This window comes from Drosophila pseudoobscura, chromosome X (genome assembly GCF_009870125.1).
Source record: "Drosophila pseudoobscura strain MV-25-SWS-2005 chromosome X, UCI_Dpse_MV25, whole genome shotgun sequence".
NCBI lineage: Eukaryota > Metazoa > Arthropoda > Insecta > Diptera > Drosophilidae > Drosophila > Drosophila pseudoobscura.
In genome coordinates, this window is record NC_046683.1 from 65698871 (window position 1) to 65719958 (window position 21088).

The 21088-nt window shown below is 45.5% G+C and overlaps 5 protein-coding genes across 6 annotated transcripts; 4 read left to right on the forward strand and 1 right to left on the reverse strand.

Annotated features, from left to right (window-relative positions):
* The first annotated feature begins 890 nt into the window (after nucleotides 1–890).
* Nucleotides 891–1762, forward strand: LOC117184970 (heat shock protein 23-like). The gene has a single exon (XM_033384284.1). The coding sequence runs from the start codon at nucleotides 997–999 to the stop codon at nucleotides 1549–1551; it is 555 nt and encodes a 184-aa protein (XP_033240175.1). The 5' UTR covers nucleotides 891–996; the 3' UTR covers nucleotides 1552–1762.
* A 1034-nt stretch (nucleotides 1763–2796) lies between these two features.
* LOC117184969 (heat shock protein 27-like) lies at nucleotides 2797–4081 on the forward strand. Its single transcript, XM_033384283.1, has one exon. The coding sequence runs from the start codon at nucleotides 2850–2852 to the stop codon at nucleotides 3525–3527; it is 678 nt and encodes a 225-aa protein (XP_033240174.1). The 5' UTR covers nucleotides 2797–2849; the 3' UTR covers nucleotides 3528–4081.
* Nucleotides 4082–5634: 1553 nt separating this feature from the next.
* On the forward strand, nucleotides 5635–6506 carry LOC4814180 (heat shock protein 23-like). Its single transcript, XM_001354271.4, has one exon. The coding sequence runs from the start codon at nucleotides 5741–5743 to the stop codon at nucleotides 6293–6295; it is 555 nt and encodes a 184-aa protein (XP_001354307.2). The 5' UTR covers nucleotides 5635–5740; the 3' UTR covers nucleotides 6296–6506.
* Nucleotides 6507–7493: 987 nt separating this feature from the next.
* LOC4814158 (heat shock protein 27-like) lies at nucleotides 7494–8677 on the forward strand. Its single transcript, XM_001354268.4, has one exon. The coding sequence runs from the start codon at nucleotides 7598–7600 to the stop codon at nucleotides 8273–8275; it is 678 nt and encodes a 225-aa protein (XP_001354304.1). The 5' UTR covers nucleotides 7494–7597; the 3' UTR covers nucleotides 8276–8677.
* Nucleotides 8678–8907: 230 nt separating this feature from the next.
* LOC4814157 (uncharacterized) lies at nucleotides 8908–20496 on the reverse strand. Of its 2 annotated transcripts, none has more exons than XM_001354267.4 (6): nucleotides 19661–20495; nucleotides 13014–13245; nucleotides 12696–12840; nucleotides 12342–12462; nucleotides 10657–11330; nucleotides 8908–10590 (listed from the first exon to the last, which is right to left on the reverse strand). In XM_001354267.4, exons 1-6 carry the CDS (start codon nucleotides 19741–19743, stop codon nucleotides 10001–10003), a joined length of 1845 nt encoding a protein of 614 aa, XP_001354303.1. In that variant the 5' UTR covers nucleotides 19744–20495; the 3' UTR covers nucleotides 8908–10000. The 2 variants fall into 2 exon arrangements, with proteins under 2 accessions (XP_001354303.1, XP_015042479.1); XM_015186993.2 differs by having other exon boundaries at nucleotides 10309–10586; nucleotides 19661–20496.
* Nucleotides 20497–21088: the final 592 nt, after the last annotated feature.

Sequence of the window (21088 nt, forward strand, 5' to 3'; positions counted from 1 at the left end):
TACTGCTATGAAGAAAAAACAATGTCATAAATGATATACATAATATCAGAGAAAAGAGTTTTATATGGGCTTAGGTTTCATGGATTGGACGTTGCTCAAACTGACACCAGGGAAACTTTTAAATTGGAAAACCAAATCCTAGCTTCCTGTGAATTTCCTTGCTACTTTTATTAATAAAGGTTATCAAATTGTACATAGTTTTTGTGGTAAACGAATAGCTCCTTCAAGAAACTTCTAGAAATTTCCTTTTCTTTAAGTTCTTTTTGTAATCATGTAAATATAAAAATAAAGTACATATTTATATGCTTAAATTTGTACAGACTATTCGTATTCCCTGTTGTTCTTAGCTTCTCCACTCTATCCCTATTTACTACGGCTCTCCCTGTATCTGTTCTCTATTCCGTATCTGTCTGTCTGATTATATGTATTCCTAGGTGAAAAAATAGACATCGAGAAAATTCTAGATATTTCCTTTAAAATTGCCAATTAAATCTGGCAAATCGAATTGTCTTTTTCTTAGTCTTTCTTAATTAATTTGCACCGAGTGCTTCCAGAATAATCCAGAACCTTTGCCTTTCGTGGTATTTTCCCTCACTTTTCATCCTTTATGGGCTGTACATAATATTTGGCCGTGCCTCTGATGATGGGACTTGTTATTCCACATGGCTCGCCCCGCCGCTCATTCCTTATCATTTTCCCGGCGATACTCTCACTTTCATTGGGCAGATAATGCGTAATTTCTGCGATTCTGCCAGAAAGAGATAGAAGCTTCGTGCAGTTTCTAGATGTTGCCACGCCGCACACAGACAAAACACACACGCAAACTGCCCTCGAAGTAGAGCTGCCACCACCCAGCTGTCGTCAGAGTATAAATAGCGGGCGCTTTCGTTCGGACCGGCATCAGTTGAATTCAAACCGTCAAACCGTTAAAGCGTCAGCCAAAAAAGCTTTCTCTCAGAGAATACTACTGCAAGCAACCGTTAAAGCAAGAATAAGATGGCAAACCTACCGTTACTTTTGAGCCTCGCCGACGATCTGGGTCGCTTGTCGATGGTACCCTTCTACGAGCCCTACTACTGCCAGCGCCGCCGGGGCAATCCCTACCTGTCCCTGGCTGGACCCATAGAGCAGCAGCTGCGCCAGCTAGAGAAGCAGATGGGCGCCGGAGGACCCTCGGGAGCCATGCCGAATGTGGGCAAGGACGGCTTCCAGGTTTCCATGGACGTGGCCCACTTCAAGCCTAGCGAACTGAGCGTCAAGGTGCAGGATAACTCTGTCCTGGTGGAGGGAAAACACGAGGAGCGCGAGGACGATCATGGCTTCATCACACGCCACTTTGTCCGGCGCTATGCTCTGCCCGATGGATACGACGCCGAGAAGGTGGCCTCCACCCTCTCCTCGGACGGCGTGCTCACCGTGAGCATCCCCAAGCCGCCGGCCATCGAGGACAAGGGCGCCGAGCGGGTTGTCCAGATCCAGCAGGTGGGACCCGCCCACCTCAACATCAAGCAGAATGAGCAGCTGGAGCAGGACAACGGCACTGACAAATAAGAGGAGCCATTGAAACCATCCTAGATTTAATCACAATCAAAGACCATAATCTGTTTTATACGTTGTAGTTATCCTTGGACACTCGCACTAGTCATAATGAGTGTCCTTCAGTAATGTAATCTTAGTTTTAAACAAAATTACTGTAATTTTCGCTGGATTCCTAACACTACCAATACAATATACCACAAATATATATACCCTTAAAATACAATTTAATCACTCTTTTTCTGGTTTGAATGATTGAATGGGCCAAAATCATCGGATGTGTCTGTGCACTCCATCCGATCTATCACCAATATTTCAGACGTGAGTGTACATTTCTTACTGTTCTCTTCGCTCTCTGGACGTACATATAATCAGCTGATTTTACCATCGCTGCATTTGTACATGTTATGTGTACATACGCGGTACATGTACATATTTTGAAAAAGTAAATAAATAAATGTTCGCAATATGTATTTAGCTTTTCCCGTATAATTTTTTTTGTATTATTGTATATTTGTGCAATTTAGGACTCTTTTTTGTTCCTAGTGAGTCCGCCTTCCTTTCTGTGTGCGTGTATGAGGGTTTAACAAGTTCATACTTTTGCACATTGCCACATACAGCTGCCACAGCAACCGACTGCACATTTTTTTTTAAATTCTCCTTTACTTGAGATTTCTCAGCAGCAGCAGCCGCAACAGCAGTGGCTGCAAAAATGTTTGGCACAAAAAAAGAAACGCAAGCACAACTACACTCTCGTACATACATACATACATATGTATGTATGTATGTGTACATATAAAACAGAAACGGCGCAGGTTCAATGTACTTTCCAGCTAATATCAATGCACTGGGCTGCGCCACAGACAGCAGCACGAACGTGACTTCAAACATTTAAACAATTGAATTTACAACAACTTCGATAAGAAAAGAAAATGATTTAAATAAACGTGTTTGTTGTATATACATATGTATGTTCTTACATATGTATGTATGTACATACATATGTATGGCTATTTAATTTGCGTTGAGAATCTCCCAGAAATTGCAAGAACTTTCTCACACACACACACAGTCAACCACCGGCATTGCGGTGGTGCCGGCTGTGCCAGAAAGAGCGCGAAGCTTCCACAGAGCGCGAGAGAGAACGAGAAAACAGCTTGTTGCTTGCGCCAGTGTGCGTGAGCAGAGCGTCGGTATAAAAACCCGACGTCAAGGGCGACCAGTTAACAGTTGCATTTCAAATCATGTAAAAGCATCAACGCGAGAGAATTTTTTTTGTCCATACAAAGAGTTTTGTGAAAAGAAATATAAAAATGTCGCTTGTTCCACTATTGAGCCTGGCCCGCGAGCTCGACCATGACTACCGCAGCGCCTACAACGAGTGGGATCATTTCCTGGAGGATGACTTTGGCTTCGGGGTCCACGCCCACGATCTGTTCCAGCGTCCACGTCTGATGTTGCCTCACCACGGCTCCACCCTGGGGCGCCGCCGCTTCCTGCCGTACGAGCGCAGCCACCACCATGGACATCCCCATCAGTTGGTAACCCGACGTCAGTCTGGCGGAGGCCAGAACTCGCTGATACCGGCCATCGGCAAGGATGGCTTCCAGGTCTGCATGGACGTGTCGCAGTTCAAGCCCAACGAGCTGACTGTGAAAGTGGTGGACAAGACCGTCGTGGTCGAGGGAAAGCACGAGGAGCGCGAGGACGGGCACGGCATGATTCAGCGCCACTTTGTGCGCAAGTACACGCTGCCAAAGGACTTTGATCCCAACGAGGTCGTGTCCACTGTCTCCTCGGACGGCGTGCTCACCTTGAAGGCGCCCCCGCCGCCCAGCAAGGAGCAGCCCAAGCAGGAGCGCATCGTTCAGATCCAACAAACCGGTCCTGCGCACTTGAGCGTCAAGGCCCCCGAGGGGGCCGCAGCTGCAGCCGCCGCCGATGGCAAGACCGAAAATGGCGGCGGTGAGAAGATGGAGACGGGCAAGTAGACGGAGCGGAGCGGAGAGGAGAGGAGGTTTCGCTGGCGAAAGCGGAGTGTTGCAGCACTGCTCGGAGAGTGCAAGACTAAAAGGATGCCGTTAGACCATCTCACACACAAACAGACACGAACATCGTACTTCACGCCCCAACACACACAAATACACATGAAAGGCACACTTGTCATCACATTTTAGAGTTAAGCGATTTTAAAATCCCACTAAGTAATAAACGATTTGTATTAGTCGCTATAATTAGGCTAAGAATATACATACATACATATGTATCTTTAATTACTGGAGAATAGATTACTGGAATAGACATTTTCCATCTGCGTTGCTGAAAAATGGTGTAAATTTGGGGCTTATGTACTGCTATAAAGAAAAAAAAACAATGTCATAAATGAAATACATAATATCGGAGAAAAGAGTTTTATAGGGCTTATGTTTCATGGATTGGACGTTGCTCAAACTGACACCAGGGAAACTTTTAAATTGGGAAACCAAATTCTAGCTTCCTGAGAAATTTCCTTGCTACTTTTATTAATAAAGGTTATCAAATTGAATCTAATTTTTGTGGTAAACAAATAGTTCCTTCGAGAAACTTCTAGAAATTTCCTTTTCTTTAAGTTACGTTTCTTAAGTAAAATAAATATATTAAAACGAAGAAATAAATGATGTAAATACAAAAATAAAGTACATATTTATATGTTTAAATTTGTACAGACTATCCGTATTCCCTGTTGTTCTTACCTTCCCCACTCTATCCCTATGTACTACCGCTCTCCCTGTATCTGTTCTCTATTCCGTATCTGTGACTGTCTGATTATATTCATAGGTGAAACGAGGGGGAACGTTGTGGGTTACTGTTGCGACCGCAACTCTACATAATTACCTGATACATAGTCAGTATGGCTACATTGAGCGACAATGTGTGCGTGCGAGTGAGACAAAAAACGTGTCTGAACGTGTCGTTGGGCGCTGCTTAGCCACTGCAAATTGATTTGTTCCTTTTGGTTATAATAATGTTCCGATCTGATCCAGATTCCGCAATCTGTTCATACCAAGTTTTGTTGCTCTAGCCTTAATAAGTTCCGAGATCTATGGATGCCACACATTTTCGTCCTTTGCGGAGGCGGAAGGGGGTGCGGCGAATTTTTGTTTTCTTCATTATGGCTATAATTATAATAAGATCTGGCTCAGATTCTGCAGTCTAGAAGATATAGTAATTCTCTACGATTCTGCGCTTTTTGTTTTCTTGTATCTTTGAAATTGTAAATGCCACAGATTTTCGCCCTTTGTGGAGCGGAAGTGGGTGGGGCGAAGTTTGGAATTAAACGTGTAACAGTGTCATATAACAGAAGTCTGGTTACAAAATGTCGTTGCTCTAGCTTTTATAGTCTCTGAGCACTAGGCGCTCATAGAGACGGACAGACAGACAGGGCTCAATCGACTCGGCTATTGATGCTGATCAAGAATATATATACTTTATGGGGTCGGAAACTCTTCCTTCTGGACGTTACACACATCCATTTTCACCACCAATCTAATATACACACATACATATGTACATATTTACCCCTATACTCATTTTGAGTATCGGCTATCAAAATAGCCATCGAGAAAATTCTAGATATTTCCTTTAAAATTGGTCAGGACTTGCAAAAAAATCATGGAAATAAAATCTTGCAAATTTAATTGTCTTTTTCTTAGTCATCAACTAAAGTTACTGCTGAAACGCTGAAGCATGAAACTGTTAATTAAATTGCACAGAATGCTTCCAGAATAATCCAGAACCTTTGCCTTTGGTGGTATTTTCCCTCACTTTTCATCCTTTATGGGCTGTACATAATATTTGGCCGTGCCTCTGATGATGGGACTTGTTATTCCACATGGCTCGCCCCGCCGCTCATTCCTTATCATTTTCCCGGCGATACTCTCGCTTTCATTGGGCAGATAATGCGTAATTTCTGCGATTCTGCCAGAAAGAGATAGAAGCTTCGTGCAGTTTCTAGATGTTGCCACGCCGCACACAGACAAAACACACACGCAAACTGCCCTCGAAGTAGAGCTGCCACCACCCAGCTGTCGTCAGAGTATAAATAGCGGGCGCTTTCGTTCGGACGGCATCAGTTGAATTCAAACCGTTAAACCGTTAAAGCGTCAGCCAAAAAAGCTTTCTCTCAGAGAATACTACTGCAAGGAACCGTTAAAGCAAGAATAAGATGGCAAACCTACCGTTACTTTTGAGCCTCGCCGACGATCTGGGTCGCTTGTCGATGGTACCCTTCTACGAGCCCTACTACTGCCAGCGCCGCCGGGGCAATCCCTACCTGTCCCTGGCTGGACCCATAGAGCAGCAGCTGCGCCAGCTGGAGAAGCAGATGGGCGCCGGAGGACCCTCGGGAGCCATGCCGAATGTGGGCAAGGACGGCTTCCAGGTTTCCATGGACGTGGCCCACTTCAAGCCTAGCGAACTGAGCGTCAAGGTGCAGGATAACTCTGTCCTGGTGGAGGGAAAACACGAGGAGCGCGAGGACGATCATGGCTTCATCACACGCCACTTTGTCCGGCGCTATGCTCTGCCCGAAGGATACGACGCCGAGAAGGTGGCCTCCACCCTGTCTTCGGACGGCGTGCTCACCGTGAGCATCCCCAAGCCGCCGGCCATCGAGGACAAGGGCGCCGAGCGTGTTGTCCAGATCCAGCAGGTGGGACCCGCCCACCTCAACATCAAGCAGAATGAGCAGCTGGAGCAGGACAACGGCACTGACAAATAAGAGGAGCCATTGAAACCATCCTAGATGTAATCACAATCAAAGACCATAATCTGTTTTATACGATGTAGTTATCCTTGGACACTCGCACTAGTCATAATGAGTGTCCTTCAGTAATGTAATCTTAGTTTTAAACAAAATTACTGTAATTTTCGCTGGATTCCTAACACTACCAATACAATATACCACAAATATATATACCCTTAAAATACAATTTAATCACTCTTTTTCTGGTTTGAATGATTGAATGGGCCAAAATCATCGGATGTGTCTGTGCACTCCATCCGATCTATCACCAATATTTCAGACGTGAGTGTACATTTCTTACTGTTCTCTTCGCTCTCTGGACGTACATATAATCAGCTGATTTTACCATCGCTGCATTTGTACATGTTATGTGTACATACGCGGTACATGTACATATTTTGAAAAAGTAAATAAATAAATGTTCGCAATATGTATTTAGCTTTTCCCGTATAATTTTTTTTGTATTATTGTATATTTGTGCAATTTAGGACTCTTTTTTGTTCCTAGTGAGTCCGCCTTCCTTTCTGTGTGCGTGTATGAGGGTTTAACAAGTTCATACTTTTGCACATTGCCACATACAGCTGCCACAGCAACCGACTGCACATTTTTTTTTAAATTCTGCTTTACTTGAGATTTCTCAGCAGCAGCAGCCGCAGCAGCAGTGGCTGCAAAAATGTTTGGCACAAAAAAAGAAACGCAAGCACAACTACACTCTCGTACATACATACATACATATGTATGTATGTATGTATGTATACATATAAAACAGAAACGGCGCAGGTTCAATGTACTTTCCAGCTAATATCAATGCACTGGGCTGCGCCACAGACAGCAGCACGAACGTGACTTCAAACATTTAAACAATTGAATTTACAACAACTTCGATAAGAAAAGAAAATTATTTAAATAAACGTGTTTGTTGTATATACATATGTATGTTCTTACATATGTATGTATGTACATACATATGTATGGCTATTTAATTTGCGTTGAGAATCTCCCAGAAATTGCAAGAACTTTCTCACACACACACACAGTCAACCACCGGCATTGCGGTGGTGCCGGCTGTGCCAGAAAGAGCGCGAAGCTTCCACAGAGCGCGAGAGAGAACGAGAAAACAGCTTGTTGCTTGCGCCAGTGTGCGTGAGCAGAGCGTCGGTATAAAAACCCGACGTCAAGGGCGACCAGTTAACAGTTGCATTTCAAATCATGTAAAAGCATCAACGCGAGAGCATTTTTTTTGTCCATACAAAGAGTTTTGTGAAAAGAAATATAAAAATGTCGCTTGTTCCACTATTGAGCCTGGCCCGCGAGCTCGACCATGACTACCGCAGCGCCTACAACGAGTGGGATCATTTCCTGGAGGATGACTTTGGCTTCGGGGTCCACGCCCACGATCTGTTCCAGCGTCCACGTCTGATGTTGCCTCACCACGGCTCCACCCTGGGGCGCCGCCGCTTCCTGCCGTACGAGCGCAGCCACCACCATGGACATCCCCATCAGTTGGTAACCCGACGTCAGTCTGGCGGAGGCCAGAACTCGCTGATACCGGCCATCGGCAAGGATGGCTTCCAGGTCTGCATGGACGTGTCGCAGTTCAAGCCCAACGAGCTGACTGTGAAAGTGGTGGACAAGACCGTCGTGGTCGAGGGAAAGCACGAGGAGCGCGAGGACGGGCACGGCATGATTCAGCGCCACTTTGTGCGCAAGTACACGCTGCCAAAGGACTTTGATCCCAACGAGGTCGTGTCCACTGTCTCCTCGGACGGCGTGCTCACCTTGAAGGCGCCCCCGCCGCCCAGCAAGGAGCAGCCCAAGCAGGAGCGCATCGTTCAGATCCAACAAACCGGTCCTGCGCACTTGAGCGTCAAAGCCCCCGAGGGGGCCGCAGCTGCAGCCGCCGCCGATGGCAAGACCGAAAATGGCGGCGGTGAGAAGATGGAGACGGGCAAGTAGACGGAGCGGAGCGGAGCGGAGAGGAGGTTTCGCTGGCGAAAGCGGAGTGTTGCAGCACTGCTCGGAGAGTGCAAGACTAAAAGGATGCCGTTAGACCATCTCACACACAAACAGACACGAACATCGTACTTCACGCCCCAACACACACAAATACACATGAAAGGCACACTTGTCATCACATTTTAGAGTTAAGCGATTTTAAAATCCCATTAAGTAATAAACGATTTGTATTAGTCGCTATAATTAGGCTACGAATATACATATGTATCTATGATAACTGGAGAATTGCATTCTCGCTTTGATATTATACTTTTTTTTTGTAACAGAACAGCCGCAACACTCGGAGAGAATTTTGCATTTCTTTTGTGAGTAATCAATCAATCGAATAAAATATAAATAAAAGAATTCCCAGCTGTCTAGTGTAATATTCATTGCCATCTCTTTCGCTCTGCCATATTACGCGTTCGTTGCGGTCTTCGGTTGATTTCAGTGCACATGCATAGCTGTCTGGCTATTGTTCATCTTTTGACTGGATCTGGATCACTCCCCCGCAACAAAACACAATTTGCCTTATGGATAATGTAATCATTTGCACATATTTATTTAAATATTTAGTACATAATAAAAAAATGTAGTTGTCCCTTTTTGTTTATTGGTTTCTATGCTCGTAACTCGCAGCGATCATAAGTATGTACTGTAATGCTATATAGTCTATATCTAAAACGGCTTTCATTCATATCTTTCAGCGAGAGTGTGGAGCGGAAGAGAGAGAGAGAGAGAGAGGAGAGTGTAGTAGACAGGCAGGCGGCCACTCTCTCTCTCACATGGCTCCGAAGAGCTGTCGCATTTTTAACCGCGAAAAAGCTTTTAGTGGTTGTCATGTTGCTGTTGTTGTTGTTGTTGTTTTAGTTGTTGTTGTTAAGTAAAAATGTTGCTACTTTTGCAGGTTGTAGCTGTAGTTGTAGTTGTTCTTTTTGTCAATATGTATGCTTGCATTTATGTTTGTATGTATGTATGTATGTAAGGATGTACGTTTGCATTTAATGTATGTATGTATATTCAATGACGCTTAATCACAGATCAATTTTTAAAATTTCATTTGACTTAGAAGTTAAGAAACAAAGTACACATTTCACATCATCAGACCATGACGATCCTTCGATCCATCGATCCTTCCTCCATCATTCCATCTCGTACTAAATATTACTTTCGTTTGTTGGTTTTTGTGGATTTTTTGGCTTTGGACAGCGGGCTGTGGAACTCAAGTGAAATGTCTGGTGGATGTGGATGTTGGATGTGTTTTTGGGCTTGTGGATCACGAATACAGAGACAAAGCAGCGACTAAAACTAGTTATATATTCCACACATTCTTATGTTCTCTTTGTTCCAAATGAAGAACAAATTCCACACCTGCTCTTATCGTATCGTACAGTATTATCTTCCTTTAAGTGGTTTTCTTTGCAGTCTCAAATTGTTGATGGGGTTTGCTATAATATGTAAAACAAGGAGAAGAACAACTAAGTGGATCCTCCGCTTGGCAGGAGTCGTTAAAGCAGGGCTTGTGCGGTATAAAAAACATGTCCATCTCCATATGTGGATATCTTGTGTGTAAATGGATCGTTGGTCGGCTTCGACCAGCGATGAATACTTGAAAACAAAGGGGCTCCGGTGTGCGGGGAGGGTAGGGTATCGGGTAATAGAGAGCTCTTAGAGGGGGGGCTTCAATCACTTTTTGATAAGACTCTCGCAGCTGCTGCTGAGATTTGGCAACGACTTGAAAAAGAGGCGCGACCGATCCATCTGGGCATCGGCGGCACTGTGTCCCTTGCACCTCCCCTCCGGTCCAGCGCAGGCCCCGTTCACGCCTCTGTCGAAGGAGCGGTGCATGACCAGAGTGGGCTGCGGATGCTGGCTGGCGTAGGCTGCTGGTGGCGAGAGGGGCGACGTTGGCAGGTCAATGTCCAGCACGGTGTCCGCCGTACTAGCTTTTAGCTTAGGGTCTGAGTAGCGGCGCAGCTCCTCTTTCACCTCGCCCTTGCCCAGACAATCGGCGGCACAGCAGCCGATGGGCTGGTCCGATCCCAGAATGCTCGAGTGGCGGTAGTCTATCTTTGGCGGCGTGCTGTAGTCGTACGGGTGCACAGCGGTGTCCAGGCTCACGCTCGGGTCGTTCAACATATCACGGTTCTCCAGAAAAATGGACGAGTTTGAGTAGCGCTTCGTCTGGTGCGGCTTGTATACGAAACCGCCCAGCCCATTGGCCACGGCATGCGACAACCCCGAGCTGGTCGAGGGCGCCTTCTGTTCCCCGCTGCCTGCAACAGAGAACAGTACACATTATCACCCACTCTTTTGACAATTGAGGAGGAGGAGCCACTCACCACTGAAGCTGCTGAGCTGGAGGGCGTGCTCGCGGCCCGTGTCTGTGGAGATGCCGCTGGCACTGAGATCCTGCCGCGAGCCCGCACACAGATCCGTGGCCGAGCCGCGACTCGAGCCCTCCGAGTGCTCCAGCACGTTGTGTATGGAGTCGTGAAAGGGGGTCATGCTTCCCGATCCCTGGGGACAGGGCCTGAACGAGGAGATCTGCGACACCACATCGTCCAGCGCCCAGTCGCGATCGTAGTTGTGATGCGACTGCGAGCACTCAATGTTGGCGGCCACCGCCACCTGACCCAAGGGCTGCCCCGGTAGCTGCTGGCGCTGTCCGAGTGCGTCTTCGGTTTGAGTGCAAGCGCTGCTGCTGCTGTGAGGCACCTCCAGCTCTGCAGCCAACTGCAGCATGTGGTGCGGCGAGGCATTCAGCAGCCGCTGTTGCTGCTGCATCTGTTGTTGGTGCAGGCCGCCCGTACCCGCTCCGTTCTCCAGGGCCGAACAGCTCGAGTCGTGCGTGGCATGGGCTGCAGCCACGCCAGTGGCATTGATCTCCACCGCTCCACTGGATGTCCCTCCGTGCGCAAGGGGCTCACTGAAGTGCTGATGGTGGCGGGTGGCCACTGGGGAGGGCGGTGCCAGCGGATGGATCTTCTCCGGCGCATTCTGAATCAGCAGGATTCTGTGGAAGGATAGAAAAAAGGTTGAATAAGTGGTTGGAAAATCAAGCGCTGTGGATCCCCGGGAGGTATACCAAAATCTTATACATAGGTTATAAAATATTCAAATTTCTCCAAGACTTGTTACAAATTGCAATATCTCTGCCAGTATTTTATGGGAGCTTATGATTTATTTAACCCATGCAATATATGTATTTTATACGTTATTATAAGTCAGCGCCTGATTTGGTATCGCAGCCGATGAATGCCGCATGCTTTCTCTCTCTCTCTCTCTGTCTTTATACGTATCGCTCCACTCCGCCAGGGGGCGCACACTGCACGAGAAAGCTCGTATGAAATAGAGAGAGAGGGAGAGATAATGCGCGTGGAAAAGGTAGCGTAGTCACTGCAAATTAATTTGTTCATTCTATAACGATACAATCTGATTCAGCAATCTGCTAGATATGCTCATTCTCTACATAATATATAATATCTCTTTAATTGATAAAGTTGTAATTGCCACAGATGGGGCGAAATTTGGAAAAACACCTGTAGCCGTGTGATATCAATGAAGTCTGAATTGCTCTAGCAATTAGTCTCTGAGATCTAGGCGTTCATCAACACGGCCGCACAGACAGACCCCTGTCGACTCGGCTATTGATGCTGATCAAGAATAGATATATATACTTTATGGGGTCGCAAACGCGACCCCCACAAAACTAATACATCCCTAAACTCTTCGAGTACCGGGAAATGGGAAATACAGAATAAGTTATTCTCTATGGATGGGTTGGCTTTTCGACAGCTTAAATAAACTTAAAAACAAGACCTAAACGTGTCTCTTAGCGTATGGGTGATTAAGGAATAGATACAGTTCCCTTTTTTCGATTATTTTGCGACTGCAGCAAGTGCAAGTTATCAAAGATTCTTAAATAAATTGGGGCCTAAAGAGCAGCCTTAGAGAGCTTTTGGAGAGCCCTTCCAATTGTTAACATTAAGATCTCTCTCCGTGGTTAGGGATCTGTGATGCTGACCTGTTGCGTGCCTTCCAGCGGTGGCAGAGATGCAGATAGGCCTTGCACTGGATGTACATGAAGACGATGCCGCCGGTGAGTCCCACCGTGACTACGGCCAGCTTTGTCCAGAAGGGCCAATCTATAACGAGCACAGAGAGAACGGGTAATTAGATGCCATAAGCAGTTTTCAGTAATGACAGCCCAGCGGTTCAGCTCGGTTCGGTTCGGTTCACGGGGGCCTAGACAATTAGACAATTATAGATATTCTGTGCACCTATCTGACCCGCATGAACCTGGAGCTGGCACTGGGCGCTGGAGCTGGAGCCGGAGCTGAAGCTGAAGCTCTGGCAACTAATTGCGAACGAAGTGTACCTATGAGACCACGTTGCACGTCGTCTGCAGCCCGCTCGATGAGCACACACAGCGACCAGATGACGCACAGGGCGGCCGCGCAATGGAACAGCACCGAGCAGCAGAGGCGCCGACGCTCAATGCCGGAGATGTCAAGGCTGCGCCACTGCAATGGAGACGAGCCCAACCGCAATGGGGACACACATACATCAGCATCAGCATCCAAGTAAAAGTCCAAGTCCAATCGATGCAACAGCAGAAGCCAAAACAATGCCAAGACGAAATCAAATGAAATAAATTAGATGCGGATTGAAATGGAAACAAGAGCCGGAGACTTACCTCGTTGAAGGGTTTGATCTTGGTGTGCATGATGAAGGGGAACTTGCACAGCTCGCAGGAGTTCGTCTCGGAGGCAGTGAGCCATTGCTGCAGGCAGGCCTGGTGCACGTACTTGAGGCTGCCGGAGCAGTAGCAGGGCGTCAGCAGAGGGTTCGAAGGATCACTCTCGCAGTGGCAGATGCGGCAGATGTCGCCGCTGTTTTGCGAGGCCTGGCTGCTGCCAGAACCGAATCTGCAATAGAGCACAGAGAACATCAGTGAATGGTTCACCTTTAGTGCCATGAAATACATGTACATGTGTATAATGAATGCCACGTTTGGGATTCCTCTGTCCCCTATCCGTCCTGGCTCCATCTCAGCCCAAGAGTGAAAACCAACGGAAATCTCTCTTTATCTGGTTTGATTGGCAACACAAAAAGGCAGACTCGGAAGCTCAGGAGGAGCGGGTGCGGGTGCGGTAGCGGGAGCAGGAGCCCAGGAGCCCTTTGTGCCCGTTGCCCTTTCAGCGATGTATTGGAATTGAAAATGAGTGATGCCTCAGCTCCTGTTATACTCATTTATTAACCTTATTATGCCAATTACAATACACAACGAATGGACAGTGCGTTTCAGCAGTTTAAATGCCAGTTCAAAGCTCCGCCGTAGGAACAATCATTTCAACCCATTGGTGATTGGGTGTTGAATTTTGCGAGCAATTAGGTCATCAAAAAGATATTAGTAATCATGAATCTAGCGGCTGTCGTCGAATTAAGTCGCCAATTGGAAAAATTCATTTATGAAGCATCAGTAAATTGGATAAGGAATATAAACTGTGGAATAAATTAACTAATCGAATGACGATAATTATCGAATAAATGAATTTAATTTCCATTAGGGCATCATTCGTTAAATATACAACGCTGACAGGCGACAAATTAAGTGGCGATCATCACTTGATGGACGTCTTGGGGGATGTGCCCACTATGCAGTTACTACAGCTGTGAAACGCACTGTACACAAGCCCCTGGGACCAATGTATGTACATATAAAATCATTACGCCTGATAAGCCACCCAAGGCAATTCCATTCGCCTTTTTGCATTCATTTTGAAAGCATAAATTAATATAAATGATGGAGACTCCAGACATGTACATCTGAATAATGTTCGGGGAAAATTTCAATGAAAAACTTTCATTCAGAATTCAGTAAGGCACCGACGGATGAATCAGAATTTCAGCTGTTAACTTTTTTGCCTTTTTCCACCCAAAGAGCAAACATAGTAGAGTCACGTTCTGTGACCATGAAGGCAAGAGAGTCGAAACCATAAAGAGGAATCAACAGAAATCCCCCCACGAAATGGTTATTCTATGAAAACCCTAGGCTCAAGTGTCAAATCGATCGCAACGAAATCAGAAACAGGAAGCAAATGAAGTTCAAAGACCCATTATAATCGTCACATCAGATGGGGCCTTAACGGGCGCTGAACCAAAGAGAATACTCGAAAATATGACGCTCAAATTTTAGTTCATTTTTGCTGGTATAAATCATTTGTATGACAGTTCCAACGAAGACCTCCTCTACAACCTTCTATGCCATTTTTACCGAGGGCTATATACATACATACGCATTATTTTACAGATTTATTAAATCCAAGAATCCAAGAATCTAAGAATCCAATCTTAGAGTAATTTCCATGTATGACATCAATCTGAGTGTGTTTCAGAACTCATATGTACATATGTACGTCTGTAAGTCCCAATCCCAATGTAATCAAATGTATTTTTATATATATAGCATTACTTGGACTTTGCGATGGGGCGATCCGGTGGATGGATAGATGAGTGATTAGCATGTGTGTGGGAACGAGGGCCGTGCCCGTGGCAGTGCCTCTCTCCGCCTACCCCCTTCGCCAAGTTCCACTTGGCTCTGTGGCAAGTTCTCCTCTGGACAAAGGCAATTAGCCTTTGTTGGCCGCCCTATCATTATGGCTGGAACACACGCCCGCCCACCACCACCTGTATGCCAGTGTACCTGTGTGTGTGTGTGCGTGTGTGTGTGTGTGTGTGTGTGTGTGTGTGTAGTAATATCTAATCTAAGCAAGGGCCAGTGGATGGATGGGAGAGAACTTTTACTTTCTGCCTTTTATCTACTTCCATCTCCCATACCCATAGCCTCTCGCTTTCTCTTCTGTCTGTGTGTGTGTGGTGGCACTTGTGTCTGCTTCTATTTAAGAGTTCAGCCCGCAAGTGCGTGATTCAGTCGAAGGACAGACCCTGCGGCCAGGACCAATGGACAAATGGACGAATGGCAAGAGCCAAAGCCCAGGCAAAAGCAAAACCAGAGGCTCCTTCTAAGAACATTTGTTGTGGCTGTCAACAGCGACATGGTCATGGACATGGGACATGTGGGACATGGGACATGGGAGTAGAGTTTGGTTGGACAGGGGGTGGGGGGGACACGTCTCCCCCTTGTCTAATGCTCGTGTTTCGAGTCAATAGACTGTCCTTGGATCGATGTATCGCATTTGTGGCCTATACCGCAAGAGCTTCCATGCTTAAGTTCATAAAGTACACAAATAAAGTACATATACACTCAGAAAAAAACCAATTCAAAAATCAAATAAAAACATCCTTCTGTTATGGCAAATAACGCTCTAAAACCGAATCAGTCTGAGTCTATTTAATGAAATGGGAAAATGCTTTCTTATAGAAATGACATCATCATCGTACACAGGCCTAGTGCTGTCCTAAGTGATTTCCCTCAGTGTAGGTCGTACATATGTTTGCCTCTGAGATAGTTATCCTTTTTAGGGCCCTCCTTTCTGCTTCGATGGATGCCAGCCAGCCAAAGACGCCAAAAGCAACAACATTTCTATGCGTAAGTCGCAATTTTTATGACTTCATTAGGCTTTTGGGGGCTCCAGACAGTCGCCGGCCGTGCCTTCTTCCCACCTCCAAAGTCCACGAGTCCATGAGTACTCAGTGGCAAACATTATTCCCCGATGAGGGGCGAGGGCAGGCACTCAATAAATTCCACAAATTTTCAACAAAATTAGATCGGAAATGTCGATTCAAATGTCGGATCACTCAGCACTACAGGGAACGCGAGAGAACAGCAGTATTTCCCAGAAAGATTTATCATGGATCGCGGATCAGCAGCTCGCTCCCTCCACCTGGCCATTTCATGTAACACTTTTTATATTGTACTTTGCCAAAGGGCATCTATAAGTACGGACAAAGCAAACACTTGCAGTGCTATCGCATTACGCCCTGGAGAGGGGCCAGGCAGGTGGGGGATAGGGTTCCAGCAAAATTCGAAAGAAGAAAACAACACGAAACTTTTTTGCCCCTTTGCCTCTTGGGTTTCCGTTGCGAAATGCAGCTAGGTTAAGCACTTTTTGTACCCGATACCCAAAGAGTACTCGTATAAGGGTATACCATATTAGTTTTGTGGTGGACGTGGCAGCGGATGTGGATGTAACACCCACAAGGAAGCGTTTCCGACCACGTAAAGTGTATATCTTTTTGATCGGCATAAAAATCCCAATCGATATGGCCACGTCTGTCCGTCCGTCCAGATTAGCTCCTAGATCTCAGAGACTATAAGAGCTAGAGCAATCAAATTTTGTATCCAAACTTCTGTGAAGTCACAAGTATATTACTTCGCTCCGTCCCCTTTCGCACCCCCACAAAAACGAAAGTCTGTGGCAGAATCATGGAGAATGACCATATCTAGCAGATTGCCGAATCTGGATCTCATATCGTGCAGTGTGCGGCCTCTGGCGGAGGCGAGCCGCGGCCCTGGCTGCGACCCGCAACATTGACGCTGGTTTTTATTTTTTCTGTTGATTTGTTGATGGTTACCCTGTAATCCACAGTCGCTTCCTGCTTTCCAAGAATATTCCAAGATTCAATTGAAAACGTATTATAATCTTTTATTTAATTCCGGGAAAAAGCTATCAGGACAAATTTCCTATCAATAAGAAAATGGGAAGCACAAGCACAGCACAAGTATGAAATCTAGAAAACCCCATACTAAGATGTACAACTGATTATAACCACTAATATTTGGCTCTACCAAATATGGTAGTTCTATCTCTCTTTTATCAATCATTCTTGGTTGGAGTGGCTCTATTGTGGGTTATTCAACAGATGGTAAAAGAACAACATTGTGTGTATTTTTGCTATCTCCCACTGTTATCGATGGCAAACACTATAAATAATCAGTAGAGTTGTTCGGATTATTGATAACGTTGTCTTGACGAAACGATTCAGAGAGGAAGCGGTGGGAAAGATTTAACTGGTAGCAAAGACTACCCTTTCTCTCCAGGCTAATCCTCTCATTCTCGTCCTCTCGTTGGTCATCGTTAAATGCTTCTCCTTCCAGCCTTATCATTTCGAAGAGAGAGATTAAAATCTTCATTGCACTCAAATTTAATTACAAATAAATTAGAGCATTTTATTCGAAATTTCATTCCAGCAACGAAAGTCCAACGAAACAGGGCACGGGCACGCCCTCCCCGGACCGACCAGATCCGACAAATAAACGTGATATCAAGACTGGGGGTACGGACCTGAGGGGGAAGTCTGTTGTGCTTTGATATTTTGCGCATTATTTTTTTGTGTTTGCGCCTGTGTTTTGGAAACTTATTTTTAAGTCCCAACTGGTTTAAGTTCGAGGTAATGCCGGGCAATTAATGCAAAAGTTATGCAGAGAGAGAGAGGGAGAGGGGAGGGAGAGCAAGAGATGGGGGCGCCAAATATAATGTGTTGCGCACATGGAATGGAGTTGCCTTTGTTTGGCAACCTATTCGACGACAGCCTGTACAGTAGGACTTCCGTAACACAAACTGCCACCAGAAATTGCAGGGGACTACGTGACGGGACTCTGTTTATGATGCCTTTTATTGTAGCAATTGTTCCATAATTGTTATCCATTGTTTCCATTCTTCCATTCTTCCATCTTTATGATTACAAAGAAGTCTCCTAGATGGTCATGCTGCTATAGAAGACTTTCGACTTTAGAAGGCCCTAAGAATACTATATGTTCAGGGGTCCGTCATCTTTTTAGGGATTCAAACGTGTCCATTCGCTTAGGCGAAATTTGTACAGCGAAAGCTTTTCAGTCTGCAATTTTTTGAAATCTTTGCAGAAGTGCCACTGTGCTCGCTAGAACACACCCTTAACCCTATCCCTCTCTTTCGAATCGTACAACAATAGTTTGCGGAAACCTTATCAGCTTATATACCCCACTCCGCTCCGCCCCACCCCACACCACTCTGCTCTCTGCTTTACATTTTCATTATACTCTGTAAATATTTGGACGTAATTGCCCAAGCCATACGTAGTGTACATGCGATACATGCGAGGGAGTTAACAGCAACAACAGTTGTCAATATTTATTCAACAGAAACGAGAGCGAGAGACACATTTCAACAGCTCAACGACAGATTAGATTTGCGATGTGTGGCGGCTGGGCCGTGCTGCTCACCTGCTTGCCAGTGGCGATAAGCCCTTCAAAGTTCGGGCGGACAGGTGGGAGTTGGCACCGAGAGAGTGTTGGGTTGACGTGACGGGTTCGTGTCGTCCGCCTAGATTAAAACGTCAGCGGCTCCCCGAGCGGCTAGTGCTGGGCTGAGTGCAATAATTATGACTGGCAAATATAACCAGAGCGCTCTCGCACTCGAGCGCACACATTTGCTAAGGCATGCAAATCCGAGCGAAAGTGTTGACCCGACGAGACCCTGAATAAACTTTATATAAATCCCAACTAATTACCAATTAGTCAGCCAGATAGCAGGCGCCAAGCGGCAAGCGATAAGTGTCCAAGCACTTGACACTTGAACAGCATTATAAATCCAAGTGCTTTGCATTTCAATTGGAGCCGATCAGAGGTAGATCTTGTTTGATACCTTAATCTATCGCTCCCCAACCCCAACCCCAACGAATATCATTAATGGTTGTCATTAGAAGGCGCTAAATGTTGATATCTGAACCGCAATTAAATTTGAATTTGAATTTGTATTGGAAATGGAGCAAAATGGATATGACCTCATCCGCATGTGAATCATTTGTGCTACGATAAATCATAAGAGAGCTCTTTCTTATCTAATATGCACAGAAAAGGGTTTAGATTGTCGACAACGCAGCTGAATGAGCGCTTTAATTTACAGAGAATTTTGTAAGCCCCCTCCCTACTTTGATTCTATATTATCAGGAATGTAAACGCAATTATCAACGAAATCAGTAGAGAGAACACACACAATTGATTCGACTCGACTCCCCAAACGATTCGTTGTCGTCTCTCCCTGCTATAAATAAACAATGGACAATGACGATGGCTGATGGTTGATGGCCGCGGTCCGATCCGATCCGAGTGCCAAGAAGAGAGAATGAAATGTCGGGTTCCGCACCGCACCGCACCAATTCCCCGCTCCCATCACCCACAAGACCCATTCAGTTGCGTGCATGCACTTATTTCGGTTTCAGTTGTACTTGAATTTTGGCCCCAGAATAATTTATGGGGTTCTTTTGCTGGTTTCTGGTGGCTGGTGGCTCTGGTCGTAATGAATATGTTTTGCCGTTGCACGCCAAACTATGCGACACTTGGCCGTGTCAAGGGCACGACACACGAGCGGGGGCGGGGGGTAAAGAAGGAAAAACACTCACCTGACATTGGCATAATGCTGACCGGAGGAGTTCCAATCCACATGCTCTATGTCTGAAGACGTTTTGGCGTTGTCGCAAGGCATCTCTCTTCCGGTCCGGGGATAACGGATGGGGAGGGAGCGCGTACTCCTTTCTTTAAATGCCAGAGATCGCGGCAGGGTATCGCATAGTCGTGCAGACTAGGGGCTGTTCTCTTCTCTTTGGGGCTGCGACCCCTAGGGTTCTTTGTCTTTGATGAGCGCTGGATGGATGGCCTGGGCCTTTTGTTTATTTTCAATGATAAACAGATGCTGTCGCCCTCTGGCTGCTGGGCTGCTGGGCAGCTGACGCTGGCGCTGCTTTGTTTATAGCAAACGCAGCTTGATATTTTCCCTATTTCGCTGGCTCTTGGCTCGTTTTGCGTCGATTTTTGCCAAACGAGCACACAAATCTATTGCACTTTTATGTTCTTTCGAGGCTCAACGCAACGCCAACGAAATTCTGCAATCGCTCTTTGGCTCTGGGCCCTCTGCTTGTGTGTAAGTGTGTGTGAGTGTTGGTGCGTCTATTATTATATACTTTAGCTGGTGCACAAAGAATGGTTTCTTTGCTCGTATTGATATTTTCCCCTTTGTTGGGACTGTGTCACAATGCGCCAGGTCTTTGACCGCAATCGGTTAAACTTTCACAAATTGTACATATTTTCCCCACTGTCAATTACAAATTAAACACAAAGGCATCCTGATCCTATGGATATTTGTGTGGGATACTCGAAAAAAAATCGACAGGGTGTCTTGTTTACGTCCCGCGGCAAAAGATTTGTGAGACTGCAGTGTGACCGCGGACCCACTGACACTCAGAAATATACCAAAATATACCGTCTCCTTTTCAAAGTATACCGTTAATATACTGTCGACTTATTCAAGTTCCATCCTGCCCGCATAATTTCATCCCGTTAATGAATCAATTTTCTACTTGACTGGCTTGTTTTAAATACTCCCTTTTGTTAGATTATATCTAGAAAAACGGACTTAGCGAAAAAAGTTAACCAAATAAAAAGTAATTGAGTAATCATTGCTAATGCTCAATTTTGATAGTCCGTTGAATAATGCAGGCTAAATAAGACTCTTAGCTCTGTCCACATAATTTAAGGCCATTGATGAATAAATTTTATACAAAAGTAGCTACTTTTAGGTACTCTTTTTTCATTGTATTGTGTCTAAAACAAGGTTTAATCCAAAAAGACTACAAAAAGTAGCCTCCACGCAGAGAGATATCCCATCAAAACAAGAGCAAGTCCTTCCAAACTTGAGCGCCAAATAGAAATGGTAGAAATTGAATGAGCGACAAAGATTTAAGTGGAATGCCGGAAGCACGATTTGCGATAGCGAAAATTGAAAAAAACCTGTGTATGGAAGTTTCTATATCCTTTTGTTCATAAATATATCT

What these genes read in the sequence shown, in the direction of transcription:
- LOC4814158 (XM_001354268.4), top strand. Translation starts at nt 7,598, where the DNA reads ATGTCGCTTGTTCCACTATTGAGCCTGGCCCGCGAGCTCGACCATGAC.
- LOC117184969 (XM_033384283.1), top strand. Translation starts at nt 2,850, where the DNA reads ATGTCGCTTGTTCCACTATTGAGCCTGGCCCGCGAGCTCGACCATGAC.
- LOC4814180 (XM_001354271.4), top strand. Translation starts at nt 5,741, where the DNA reads ATGGCAAACCTACCGTTACTTTTGAGCCTCGCCGACGATCTGGGTCGC.
- LOC4814157 (XM_001354267.4), bottom strand. Translation starts at nt 19,743, where the DNA reads ATGCCTTGCGACAACGCCAAAACGTCTTCAGACATAGAGCATGTGGAT. An exon ending in CAGCATTATGCCAATGTCAG is followed by an intron (nt 13,246 to 19,660) that starts GTGAGTGTTTTT and finishes GCTCTATTGCAG; the next exon opens with ATTCGGTTCTGGCAGCAGCC. An exon ending in CCAGCTCAGCAGCTTCAGTG is followed by an intron (nt 10,591 to 10,656) that starts GTGAGTGGCTCC and finishes TCTCTGTTGCAG; the next exon opens with GCAGCGGGGAACAGAAGGCG.
- LOC117184970 (XM_033384284.1), top strand. Translation starts at nt 997, where the DNA reads ATGGCAAACCTACCGTTACTTTTGAGCCTCGCCGACGATCTGGGTCGC.